This window comes from Leptinotarsa decemlineata, unplaced genomic scaffold (assembly GCF_025532065.1).
Source record: "Leptinotarsa decemlineata unplaced genomic scaffold, Ldec_3_MD MMD2_tig00003192_RagTag_RagTag, whole genome shotgun sequence".
Classification (NCBI taxonomy): Eukaryota; Metazoa; Arthropoda; class Insecta; order Coleoptera; family Chrysomelidae; genus Leptinotarsa; species Leptinotarsa decemlineata.
The window spans coordinates 14634-28683 of NW_027412582.1; the positions used below are offsets into that span (position 1 = coordinate 14634).

General features: G+C 37.0%; 1 protein-coding gene and 1 long non-coding RNA gene across 2 annotated transcripts; one reads left to right on the forward strand and one right to left on the reverse strand.

The window, feature by feature from the left end:
* The first annotated feature begins 4549 nt into the window (after window positions 1-4549).
* Window positions 4550-4962, forward strand: LOC141483213 (uncharacterized). Its single transcript, XR_012465963.1, has 2 exons — window positions 4550-4829; window positions 4892-4962. It is a non-coding gene; the product is annotated as an uncharacterized lncRNA (long non-coding RNA).
* Window positions 4963-5536: 574 nt separating this feature from the next.
* Window positions 5537-14040, reverse strand: LOC141483210 (WD repeat and FYVE domain-containing protein 3-like). The gene is made up of 5 exons (XM_074177673.1): window positions 13771-14040; window positions 13155-13298; window positions 12574-12723; window positions 12092-12203; window positions 5537-9866 (listed from the first exon to the last, which is right to left on the reverse strand). The coding sequence occupies exons 3-5, from the start codon at window positions 12671-12673 to the stop codon at window positions 9575-9577; spliced, it is 504 nt and encodes a 167-aa protein (XP_074033774.1). The 5' UTR covers window positions 12674-12723; window positions 13155-13298; window positions 13771-14040; the 3' UTR covers window positions 5537-9574.
* Window positions 14041-14050: the final 10 nt, after the last annotated feature.

Consider the following 14050-nt stretch of genomic DNA (forward strand, 5'->3'; position numbering starts at 1 on the left):
TTGGTTCCATAGTTCTGGCCATCCTAGTCAGTCTTCTTCTCTGGAAGTGCACTCCTTTCTCTTATCTGCAATTTCCACGCTCCACCAATAAGGAACTGTTCTGATAACACCTCCTGTTTTGTTCATGCTCTTTTTGTAGCATTCTCTAATATGCCTTGCTAGGCCTTCTGGCGTTCCATTTATATTCGTGTTCTCAGTTAGGCTTGTGCTGAATAGATCCCAGTTTATATCCGGTTTTATTTTCTCAGTAGTTCTGCACTTTTTGTTACGCGATGTGACTTCGAAATAGATATGCTGGTGGTCGGTGAGAGCCTCCGTCTCCCATACTTCCCACTTTTGTATAGCTCTGGCCAATTTTTGCGTGGCCAGAGTAATATCAATCCAGGAACTGGAGTTACCTCTGACAAAAGTTGGCTTTTCCCCGGTGTTGATTACTATTAAGTCCTGAGTAGAAATGGATTCTGCTAAGATAACGCCCCTCTCGTCTTCAATTGGTGACCCCCAGAGGGGTGATTTTGCATTGAAATCACCCACCAGTATGTATTCACCGTCTAGTTTGTGGCAGTATTCTAGCAAGATGCGAATCCTATTCTCATATGTTCCTAGGGCCATATTAGGTGATATATATGTGCAAATCAAACTGAATTCCCTCAATTGGACGTGGAGGAAACCATCCTTACTTGCCACTTTTAGGACCTCTGTGTTTCTATTCTGAAATAAGACGGCCACATCGCTCCGTTGATCCTTCAACCAGGTTCCTTTCTCAACAAGTTGTTTATTTGGCTCTCCGGCCACCAGCACGTCCACGTCATTCTCCATTGCGCTTGCTAGTGCGAAATCATGGGCATTTCTGGATCTATTCAGATTTGTCTGCAATATTTTCAATTTATTTAGCTCGGTTCATCGTCGAGCAGCTCCACTCCGGGTCTGAGTTCACTTTCCTGGGAAGCAGGAGTATTATAGTTGCCTATGGCGTCTAGCGTCATCTGTGCTTCTCTGATCTTGTCTGAGAAGTCTTTCAGATATTGATCCATTTCTTCCGGGTGCTCCTCCTTTTCGGTGTGCTTTCCTCCTAGCTCCTGGTCTGGCGTTTCCTCAGGTTTCTCTGCCTTCTTTTTCACCAGGTCCGTTATATTAATTTTCCTTGCCCCTCTCCAGGTCTTTTGTTTACGTTCGTCTCTCCTGGCAATAGTCAGTGCATTCTTAAATTCCGGACACTTCATCGTGCCCGCTTTATGTCCTTTTGTTCTGCAGACAGGGCAGGCCTCTTCGTTACTGCAATCTTTGAGATGATGCCCCTCCTCTCCACATTTATAGCAATGCTTTGCCAGGTTTGGTCCCCTGCACTTGCTCGACATGTGGCCGTATTTCCAGCACTGGTAGCATCTGTCGACTTTAAGTCGTCTTTCTACCCAGCACCTCACAATGCCCACCCGCAGGTACTCGTCATCCATTAATATACTCGCGTCATCTTTTCCTAGCGTCACGGTGGCCGCCATGGTGCCGTTGTTTTGGGGCGAAGGTCGCTAACTTCCATGCAGCTTTCGTCCCAGTGTCCCAATCTTTTCGTTATCGCCTCTTCCAAATCTTTCTTTCCAGCCTCCATGTCCATGCCTCTTATGTGAAGCACCGTTCTCTGGCTAGTTTTGTCTAGTCGTCGAACTTTCAGGTTGTCATCTCCCTGAGGGCTTTGTGTATTTCTGTTAGAGCCTGTTCGTCTCGGTCTAAGGTTATTAAGAGCTTCTGTTCTTTTGTGCTCTTCAAGCTTCTGATAGCCGTCGATGCTGGATTTTGCTTCACTATGTCCTTGCATCTTGTTAGTATGTCTTTATAGGAGAGGCCTCCTTGGTTAATAAGGAGCCCGTAGGTGTTTGGTTGCTTCCTTCTTTCTGGTTTGGTCCTCGAGCATACCCGGACTCTGGTTTTAGAGCCATGGAATACTGCCTCCGCTACTTTACGTAGGTCCTCTGCCGTTAAATTTTTCACCTCATGCATAGCAATGTAGGGATCTTCTGGGGTCTCATTCAGCAATTGTTGCATTCGATGCCATATGTCAGTCATAGTTCCGTTGTAACCCGACCTAACCTAACCCGACCTAACCTAACCCGACCTAACCTAACCCGACCTAACCTAACCCGACCTAACCTAACCCGACCTAACCTAACCCGACCTAACCTAACCCGACCTAACCTAACCCGACCTAACCTAACCCGACCTAACCTAACCCGACCTAACCTAACCCGACCTAACCTAACCCGACCTAACCTAACCCGACCTAACCTAACCCGACCTAACCTAACCCGACCTAACCTAACCCGACCTAACCTAACCCGACCTAACCTAACCCGACCTAACCTAACCCGACCTAACCTAACCCGACCTAACCTAACCCGACCTAACCTAACCCGACCTAACCTAACCCGACCTAACCTAACCCGACCTAACCTAACCCGACCTAACCTAACCCGACCTAACCTAACCCGACCTAACCTAACCCGACCTAACCTAACCCGACCTAACCTAACCCGACCTAACCTAACCCGACCTAACCTAACCCGACCTAACCTAACCCGACCTAACCTAACCCGACCTAACCTAACCCGACCTAACCTAACCCGACCTAACCTAACCCGACCTAACCTAACCCGACCTAACCTAACCCGACCTAACCTAACCGACCTAACCTAACCCGACCCCCTCCCCCACCCCTCCCTTCACCCCTACTCCTCCCGTCTGCCCTACCTCTCCTTTCCTCCCTTCCCCCCTTCCCCCCTACCCCCCCTTCCCCCCTACCCCCCCTTCCCCCCTACCCCCCCTTCCCCCCTACCCCCCCTTCCCCCCTACCCCCCTCTACCCCCCTACCCCCCTCTACCCCCTACCCCCCTCTAACCCCCTACCCCCCCTACTACCCCCCTCTACCCCCTACCCCCCTCTAACCCCTACCCCCTCTACCCCCTACCCCCTCTACCCCCTACCCCCCTCTACCCCCTACCCCCCTCTACCCCCTACCCCCTCTACCCCCTACCCCCCTCTACCCCCTACCCCCCTCTACCCCCTACCCCCCTCTACCCCCCTACCCCCCCTCTACCCCCCTACCCCCTCTACCCCCTACCCCCCTCTACCCCCTACCCCCTCTACCCCCTACCCCCTCTACCCCCTACCCCCCTCTACCCCCTACCCCCTCTACCCCCTACCCCCTCTACCCCCTACCCCCTCTACCCCCTACCCCCCTCTACCCCCTACCCCCCTCTACCCCCTACCCCCCTCTACCCCCCTACCCCCCTCTACCCCCCTACCCCCCTCTACCCCCCTACCCCCTCTACCCCCTACCCCCTCTACCCCCTACCCCCTCTACCCCCTACCCCCCTCTACCCCCTACCCCCCTCTACCCCTACCCCCTCTACCCCCCTACCCCCCTCTACCCCCCTACCCCCCTCTACCCCCCTACCCCCCTCTACCCCCTACCCCCCTCTACCCCCTACCCCCTCTACCCCTACCCCCCTCTACCCCCCTACCCCCCTCTACCCCCTACCCCCCTCTACCCCTACCCCCCTACCCCCCTCTACCCCCTACCCCCCTCTACCCCCTACCCCCTACCCCCTACCCCCTACCCCTCCCCTCCCCTACCCTACCCTATCCTAAGCTTACCTACGATGGTTGATTTCTTATATATATAGTTAAATTCCATGAGTTAGTGTTCGCGAGATGTAAAAGGAAGTCAACCCAATACTTTAGTCTCGTCACTACTAGATGGCGCCACTATGAATAATACTTTAGTCTTTCACTCTAAACTAGTGAATCTTCTGAAAAAGAAACGGCGCCACCAAAGAAATCGAGAAATACAAAAACAAATATCATTTTTTTGTTTATTGAATACAATTCACTCACTAGTTTTCAGATCGACACAAAATACCTTCAACAATAAATCTGTACATGTCGTCGTCAACGTCATTAAAGAGAGCCGCTATCGAGCAATAGATGGCGGAAAGATCAGAAATTAAGAAACATCATCTTATATTACTAATGCTGCTACCATATCCACTTCCAACTCCGTCAGTCTTTATAAAAAGCTTATTTTTGATGTTTTTTTGGGTGATCACCCTCGAACCAAACTGCTCAGATTACTTTTATAAAACGAACTATAGATTGCGTCACCGTACATAATTGGTGTCGTTTTTCGATGATGATGTTCAAGGTAGTCAACCCTAACCCAAAATACCGGAATTAATGGGTAGCGATTTTAAATGGATTGATTTCTCAGATGGTCATCCTTACACATCTTTTTTTTTTTAGCATTCAAACATTAATTATATATTGTGGCGGCATCTATTTGTTGGTAACGTACTAGTTTTCTATCGCGACTCCATTTCATTTTTTACAGTGGTATTGTAGCGTAACTTCCCTACCGCTCGTGATTTCATAATGTAATATGTTTTCGTTTTTACTTTGTCCTCGTTTGTCATTTATACTCACTGTATCATGTTTGTTTACATCTTTTCGTTATCGACGTTAACCTATTTTTCATTTCATTCCGGTGTAAATGCTAGAGATTAGGGATCTGTATTGACAGAATTATCAACATACTTTGGCTTGGCCTATTCGCGCGGAGATGGCGCTGTCAGTAGCTTTCTCGGTATAATTAGAACTCGTTTTTCTTACACATTTCTTTATTTGAAAAAGTATTGTGGTAAAAAGTTTAGGAACGTTGGATCCATCTGCAAGTGGACTCGTTCTAGTTGATTTCATGTATTGGAACTGCAAATAAGTTTTTCTGGAACCTTAGCGGTATTTGGAAAGGGAATTAATTTGAACTTTTCTGCCTGGTCTAGGTATGTAATATATCGAGCTAAACTATAAGCATATTATTTATATTCTTGATTTTATTTTATAGAAACTTAGTCGTATTTTCAACGCAATCTGTCATACAACCGATCAACTGGGAATAAAACCTTTTTAACCCGAATTATTCTGCTTGGTGTACGAACTTATTTTTCCCACCCCACTTCAGTATTAACTGTTGTAAGTTCACGAGGGACGTAACTGGCCGAGATGGAGAATTTGCCCAAAAGTATGAAGAAAAATTTAATGAAAATATCGGAAATACTGTCATTATTGAAACCTGAACAAGTTGAGAGTAAAAATGCATTTTTCAAGTAACAATATTAAAATAAATACACAAATTTACATTAATGTACATAAATGTATAGTAATACTCTTCTGAAAACAATACTTTGAGTATATCATCTACTTTATCACAAATAAAATATAAAACATATCATATATTTGGAGGCTTCTGATGAATTGTAAATTGAATAGCAATGAAAATATTCAGTAGAAAAATGCTAGCAAGCAGATGTCAAAGACACACACCATATTTCTTACATTTATGACCCCGTTTTTCAAAAATATATTGCCCCCTATTTGCAGTTATAAAATATATAGTGTTTTGAATAGGCCCAAAGTAGGAGATATTAGCCTTCTATAAGTATACTGTGCCCGTCTATCCTACACGGTCCTTCAGGAAGAAATATAAATGTTCACAGGAGTCATAATTTTTTATTCATTTCAATTCAAAACATGGCATATTTACACTAGTACCTACATGCTAGGAATCTACGATATCACATACATTTATCAAATATAAGGAAATATACTTTGGAATGCACAATAATGCACATGTATATTGTCTACAGATGCCTGTGCACAACTTTTATTCCTAGGATTCGGACAATGATTGGTTATAAAAATAATATCATTAGAGGAGTCACTTTTATAATAGAGTGGGAATAATGCAAGAAATACTTTGGAAGTATTTTAGATAAAATTAACTTTTGGAAGATACCAAATTAAACGTACAGATTAAAATTCTATAGGAACTGAAAATTAAAATGTTTTAAATTTTTATATAAATCTGAATTATAGTTGTACCCTTTTATGACATATTTATAGCTGAATACTTTAATCCAATGAGTTTTATTATCAATCAGAAAACTATTTTTTGTGATAAATACTTAATAAAATATATGACTATATAAATATATGAATAATTCATTCAAACTCTTTCTCGCATTGCACAAGCATTCTAACTTTTTATTTTCAAACCACTCGCAGGCAACAAACGTTATTGTTCTAAAGACATATTGCTCTGTATAAATTAATACTTGAAGAGAACAAGCTAAAGTAGAGAAGAAAAATGATTTTCATCGTCAAGTTCAAGTTGGACTATTATTTCTCATCACGAATATTGGAACTCCAGTTGTTCTGAAATTCCAAATCTCAACTCAGTTTAAACTTCATTTGTATAGATATTACACATTTATATTTTCAAAGGTCCCCATGTCCTTTTTTTGAGAATCTGGTGCTCAACTTATCAGTTTTCTAATTTATTATGAAATCATTAAAAATACATTTTTAATGTATTACATGAAATATTGATAACAACAATTTTTAGTAATCCACTTCAGAAAATATTACACCAGACATCATACTCAAAAATATCATTATTTGAATGGATTTTTTTGAGACAAGAAGGATTTCATGAATATTCAAGAGAGGGCAGGTATATTCATTCTTTGCAAAGATTTAATGAGTTTTTTGTTAAAATCAACAGCCAATAAATAAGAAAAATAAATAATTTTTGGTAACATGTGCTTATAGTCTAAGAGCTTACAATGAAAATAATGATATGATGCAACAAATGAAACTCTCCTTATTACTTGAAAAGCAATCATACAAATTCATTCATGGAGAATAAAGCGCCACCTAGCCAGTTCAGCTGAATACATTTCCACAGACTTCAAGTCAGAAATTGAAAATTTTCCGATGTCAGTGAAGTTGTATTTTATGAAAATTTGTTCAATGACAAAGAAAAACTTTGAATTTTTTCAAAAATATTATTTATCACCCAATGAAACCATATTTTTTTAATACAGATACGGATTTTGACGTATTGGCCATCTATTTTTGAATTCTTCATCAATCAAGTGACTACTTTTCCAAGTTTTATATTTTGTCAAAATATCAATTTTTTTTTAATGGCTTCCAAGTTTTGCTGTGATCTCCAAACGTTTCAAGTGCAACTGTGGCAGTCATCTTCAGTGGCTTTGTCGTTGTCAACTGAAACTCACGTCAAAAAGAGTATTTCGACCACGCCACTGAACACTTTAATGAATTGAATAAAAACACTTTTGTCTAATTACCATTAATTAATTTCATTTATACAACCGGTTTCGAGTTCAAACCCCCCATATCAAGTATAAAACTGAAATGTGAACTTTGAAAACTCGGTTATATCGTGAGTTTTTAGGTAAGAAGGAAGGACAGGTAGTTGAACGAACCAGGGTGCCATCTTTAAAATTCAACACTGAAGATAATAGGGGTTGTTGAACTTATAAATTCAAGAGTGGAGACTTAAGTATATCGAGTTGCTCGTTGCTCTGATTTTTAATTGATTTGTTAATTTCTATGGCTTCCAACAAATTTATTTTTTTCCCTTCATTACATATGTGTAGGATTTTGAGGTAATCTTTACTTATCTTGTGTTTTGATTCTTGAAGATGTTTATACATTGTAGATTTTTTGTCCAAATAGACGTGTTCACGGAGCTTTTCTTCAAAATTTCTACCGGTTTGTCCTGCAGAGCAGGGTTCACATTTCAGTTCTATACTTGATAATGGGGTTAACCCGAAACTGGTCGTATAAATAAAATTACCTAGTGGTAATTAGACAAAAGTGTTTTTATTCATTTCATTAAAGTGATCATGAATTACCACAAAATAAACAAGTCATCAATCACACCTATCACGCCACTGAAGATGACTGCCGCAGTTACAGTTGAAACGTTTGGAGATTATAACCAAAGAAGATCACGGCAGAACCCGGAAGCCAATCAAAACATTGACGCCAGCCGTGAAAGCCTACATTCCTATGTCAAATATCTGTTCTCTTAATAGTTGAACGAACGTGACAAGTTTTTTTGAAAAATAAAGGTTTCTACTTCGACAACTTCTAGCAGTATTCTCGTTTTTCAGTCATCCTTTGTCTTCTGATAATTTATATCAATATTTTTAAAGATATAAAATTGCTAAAACGGTACTTAATGCTAGTCACCCAGTAAGAAGAGTTTTCATATAAAAATGTTCAGTGCATCTTATCTTTTTTATTTTCTCTTGCTAGCTTTCACTTTTTTGCAACGCAGTAATCAACTAGTTTTAAATACTTGAACACACTAGACGATCACATGATTATAAAAATTAATGATATAAAACATAAAAAGAATTGTATAATAATAAAAATTATTGTTTTAAAACAGTATTTCAAACATTAATAATAAAAAACATATTTCATAAAAGTATTCAACAACAAATTCGAGAAAAAACGAAACAATTATAAATAGGTTTACCGATACATGCTATAAAAATTTACATTGGTATCTATACAGACTCGTGTATTACAAGTAATACATAATATCATAATCATTCAAATCAATGAAAGTCTACCAATTGAAAATATATTTGATAAACCTCATTCTTTAACGGTTGATAAAACAATTTTTCAATAATAAAAATTCCAAATTACAGTTTTGTGTAAAAATTCTGAGTCAATAATATTTTTGGTAAATTTTCGTTATGTGGACACCCGGCGATTTTGAAAAAATGTTTGACTGTACTTACGTATTTTGATGCGTTGATTACGAATCCGAAAGAAAAAAAGCGGCGCTCTCCCTTATTTAGAAAGTTACGGCCCTTCAAAGTTCAGAAAAGGGCAACTTTTCAGCCTTGTTTTTCACTAAATAAACTATTTAAAAACACAAGCATTTATTCACTAGGTCACCTTTACACCTTATTCCTCCTTCTTTAACACTTTTCACTTCAATAATCAACATTTTTCTTATAAAATACTTAATTTAAAAACGAATGCTTCTCCTGGTGACTTTATTCTATTTTTAGGTTAGTTACTAGTGACATTTCAGAAAAAAGCGGTTGTTATTTACCGTCGCCTACTATTTCAAATTCGTAATACACCACCAAAAATCAATTTACGATCTAAAGAATGAAGGTAAAAAACATTTGAATTACTTCAGGAATATGGACTGCATCAGTCGTACCAACCATATCATTAATCTTAAAAACGTAAAATACAGTGATATGTACCCAAAAAGCAGCTCCGTACATTTTTTAACATTTTTATAAGAAAAATGTTGATTATTGAAGTGAAAAGTGTTACAGAAGGAGGAATAAGGTGTAAAGGTGACCTAGTGAATAAATGCTTGTGTTTTTAAATAGTTTATTTAGTGAAAAAGAAGGCTGAAAAGTTGCCCTTTTCTGAACTTTGTAGGGCCGTAACTTTTTAAATATAGGAGAGCGCCGCTTTTTTCTTTCGGATTCGTAATCTACGCATCAAAATACGTAAGTACAATCAAAAATTTTTTCAAAATCGCCGGGTGTCCACATAACGAAAATTTACCATCTTTTTATTAAAAAAGGTGTATCTGATTCACCACAAAAATTCATTGACTTGAATAACCATGCTTTTGTTAGATGTAAATGGAGGTTCAACAGAATTTCTATGACATTCAACGTTCAGCTTTGAGAGCTGCATAACAACTTTGACAGACTCTAGCTGGCTTCAGTATGCGTAGACGAGATAATTCACATTCAAACTTGCTGCACTTTGAACAGAATACCTGTCGGCAATTCCTACAATGGTACTTTCTCTCATATATTGTGAATTTAATGCTGCATCCAGCACAGTAATCCGCCCCTTCGTCTTTCAACCAATGATCGGCAGCTCTTCCCGGGATGTCACAAACACTCCAAGAAAATACTCTACCTCGAGTATCACCCACGTACACGCAACGGTGATCTCTAAAAATAAATAATAATCGAATAATTATACACAGAAACATACCCCCTACAAGACAGAAATTCAGGGGCTATGTTACCAACATAGCAATTAAAATTGTGGCAGCAGGTGCAACTTATATAACACTTTCACAACTACTATAAGAAAAACCTTTAGAGGAACTGATACAAATTTCATTTTTGAAGATATATTCAAGTGATGTTGGTAATTTTATGACAAGAGCAAAAAGACCTTAGTCAAAAATCGGTTGAACACATTTCATAGAATTGTATCGGTCTTCTCAAGAGTGTGCACATTATTCAGATAAATTAATTGATGCTGAAAAATTATTCTACCGAGTACCAGATACGATATGAGAAAGAAAAATGACTTTCACTTACATCCCATACTCAGATCACATCACAAAAAATCACCTCTGTATGCAGGGGCATATTTATTAAACTTATTGCCTGAAAGCATGAAATCGGAAACAAAAATAAAAACTTTTAAACATACACTGAAAAAGTTCTTAATCCAAGGAGCATTTTATACTTTAGATGATTTTATTCAAAAGTGTGGCTGATTCATTTTCATCTATGTAGTATGTAGTAGTAGTAGTAGTAGTAGTAGTAGTAGTAGTAGTAGTAGTAGTAGTATATATTTGGTGCTAATACAAAGTTTACACAGGTCATAACGGATATTGCTTATCTATAAATACAAAATATTAAATATTCAGATAACTTGAATGGTTAAATGGACAATTACTATAGATATACATACATTTGTGCAAATAAAACAAACTAACTATGAAATAGAAATATAAAACAAGTTAAAATATATATGATTAAGTGGTATTACATGTCTCGAAAACTATCACTAAAATATTCATCTAAAAGCTTTTTTAATTAAAAAATTTTTGATTCTGTATTTGAACTCCTTCAAAGGTAGATTTTTGATATTTTGGGGAAGCGAATTATACATTTTTGGAGCATAATAATTTACGCCAGTTCTGGTTCTGTTGACTCTATGGTTCTGGAGATACAGATTTGAATTATTTCGAGTGTTATAACTGTGGATTGCATCATGTGTAGTATAACCTCTTATATGTTTTTTAACATGTAGCAGGCATTGCAATATATATAATGATGGAAGTGTAAGTATTTTATTATTTATGAAGCTACTTCTACAGTCTTGCCTGTAAGAAAGGTTATCAAGAATCCTTATTGCTCTTCTCTGGATGCCAAATAAATCTGATGCATTGGGCACATGGCCCCAGACAAGTACTGAATACGATATGTGAGATTGAATAATCCCATGGAAAGCTGTTTTCAGAACTGGTTTTGATACCGCTTTTTGTAAGTTCCTCAGGAGATAAGTATTTTTGGATATTTTGACTATAAGTCTATCAATATTTACATTCCAAGTCAATTTGGGGTCAATGTATACACCTAGAAACCTAACATATTCAGGGTTACTGATATCTGGCACTTCGCGCAACGAAAAAATGACTGTTTGGCTCTTATCTTCATTAAGTTTAAGATTATTTACGGCAAACCACTCACTGACATTTGTCAGAGTATCCTCGAATGTAGTACGCAAAGTATCAATATTATTTCCAGAAATTGATACAGTTGTATCATCAGCAAACAACACGAAGTTAGCACTTGTGTCACTAAATCTTATATCATTGAAGTAAATCAAGAAAAGGATCGGTCCCAATATCGACCCCTGGGGAACTCCATACTCAATAGGAAGTAAGCTAGTAAATTTGCCATTCAAGTAAACAGCTTGCTGTCTGTCGTCCAGATAGGACTTCATCAGTTTGAGACTGCCTGTAGATAATTTATAATATTGAAGTTGAGAGCAAAACTTTAGGGCAAACACAATCGAACGCCTTACTTAAGACACAAAAAAATGACATTGTGAATTTATAGCCATTGTTGTTGAGTGCATTATATGTACTGTTTTTAATATGTATCCATCCAATATGTTTTAACTTTTGTGTGAAATTGACTATTGTTAATGTGTTTGTACTTGCTGTTTGTCTTTCATTTTTTTTTTTGACATATCTCATGTTGTAAGAACAACCTAAAGAGACAAATATATTATCTATCTATCTATCTATCTATTACCATGAAAGGCCAGTCTTGAAACAATGGGACATTTTCATCACCTCTCAAGTTATAAAAAAATATCTGTCTCTGAAATTGGGACTATGTTATTAAATTAGCAGAACAGTTTTACTTACTTTGATACTGCCAAAGCTGTCACAGAAGCAGGTTCGGCATTATCTTTTCTGTCGTAAGCTGTGTGCATGGTGAGTTTACTTCTAAATATCAACTGTCTCTGCCATTTGAAACCTGAAATGTTTAAATAAAACAATACACTGCTTCTAACAAATTTTTGCTTCAAGGTACTCTTGATTGATAGGACTTGTAAGGACAGGAATATCTTTTCTTTTTTCCCTGTATGTAAATAGATAATTTATTGATTATGAAGTAATCAATACAAAGCAGGATTGTTTACGTTTAGATTTTCCTACTGATGAATTTTCCTACTGAAAATAGTTCAATATTGTCAGCCTACATTAATAATTTGTTGAATTTTGGTTAATTTCAAACATATTTTCAGTAGAATCGATTGATGTACCATCAGAATCTTTTCAATTTATGACAGAAAAATATGAAAGTGTGATCAAAAATCGAATGAGCAGAAATAAAATATCCTTACCGGGTCTAAGAGAGTTCAATGGATTAATTGGTTTCTTTTTGGCTTCAGAAATCTTAACAAAAGAATCTGTGAGGCTTGTATCTGATTTGCTAGTTCTCATTCCTGATCCATCATCCACGTCAATGCTGGCACACTCGGCGCTATTACCGCCTGAATAAAAAAAAATTAAAATTCAATTTTTGTCAACCTCGAAAAAAAGGAGTTTATCAATTTGACATATATGGTATGTAATATCATCGACACTACGATATTTTCACCTTTACTTCGATAGTATTCAATGCCAGGTATGAAATAATAAATAAATAAATAAATAAATATTGTTATGATAAGTTTTTTATAAGATTATTCTGTTTTTAAAGTTAAAGATTTTCATATTTTAATTAGTTGAATGTTAAAAGTTTGCATTTATTTTGGTAGTTAAAAGTTTGTATTTATTTTGATAGTTCGATGTTAAAAGTTTTTCATATTATTATTAATTTGACGTTAAAAGTTCACATATTTTGTTAGTTCAGTGTTGAAAGTTTGTGAAAATCAAAGTTATTCTTAGATGTTTAATTTTATTAGAAAGCCAGATACTTTACCTTTATTCAAATTCTTATCTGTATAATTGGAGTAATGTTCATGCCCAGATCAGGCAAAGTTGTGACTTATCAGTATTAGAGTATTTCAGATCATTTCCAAACAGCACAACTAACCAGAAACCATCAATCATCGGGATAAATACACTGAAAACAGTAAAGACATTAATACAACATAATAACATACAATAAAACAGATTTACACTACAAATTAATAACAAAAATTCAATTAACACTGACATTAGGAATTTTATCTGAAAAATGGTAACACTCAGTACATGATTTGGATGCAACTAAAGAGTAGCCAATCAGATTGATAAATTGAAAAGGAGGTGTTAACCTCTGAAAAATGATGAATTTTGGATTCAAAATTAGAAACATTCAAAACAAAATGTGATGAAATGTAATCAAAATTAATCATTATTAGTATTAGTGAAAATTGGGTAACAGAAATCGTAGATATAATATGTGTGAACAGTAAAAAGTGTCAAACCATGTTTTCCAAGTTAACCCCCCTTTTTGATCCAAAATGAAGAGAAATTTAAATTCCTGCAGTTTTTTAACCATTCACTCAATTAAAAAAAATGTTATAATGAACTGAAACAATAAAATTGCTCACTCATAGATCCAGTACTGGAAACGTTGATTTGCTTGACAAGTCAATGGTGTATGGGAGAAGGTTTAGTTGCACTTTCATTACAAGGTTTTGATGATTTAGACTCTACCACAGGTTTGCAAGAAGTTGTAATGATTCTTTCTTCCTCAGGAACTTGAACATAATCTATTGACCACATCTAAAAGTAAATGTTTAATATATCAAGAACTACATTATTTGCCTAAATAATCATTTCTTGTAGCAAAGAAAACAAAATATATTTTCAAATTCTCACTCGAATCCA

Coding starts and splice junctions, on each gene's coding strand:
- LOC141483210 (XM_074177673.1), bottom strand. CDS start 12,673: ATGAGAACTAGCAAATCAGATACAAGCCTCACAGATTCTTTTGTTAAG. Junction 12,204..12,573: donor ATTGAACTCTCTTAGACCCG/GTAAGGATATTT, acceptor TAAACATTTCAG/GTTTCAAATGGCAGAGACAG. Junction 9,867..12,091: donor ACAGCTTTGGCAGTATCAAA/GTAAGTAAAACT, acceptor ATTTATTTTTAG/AGATCACCGTTGCGTGTACG.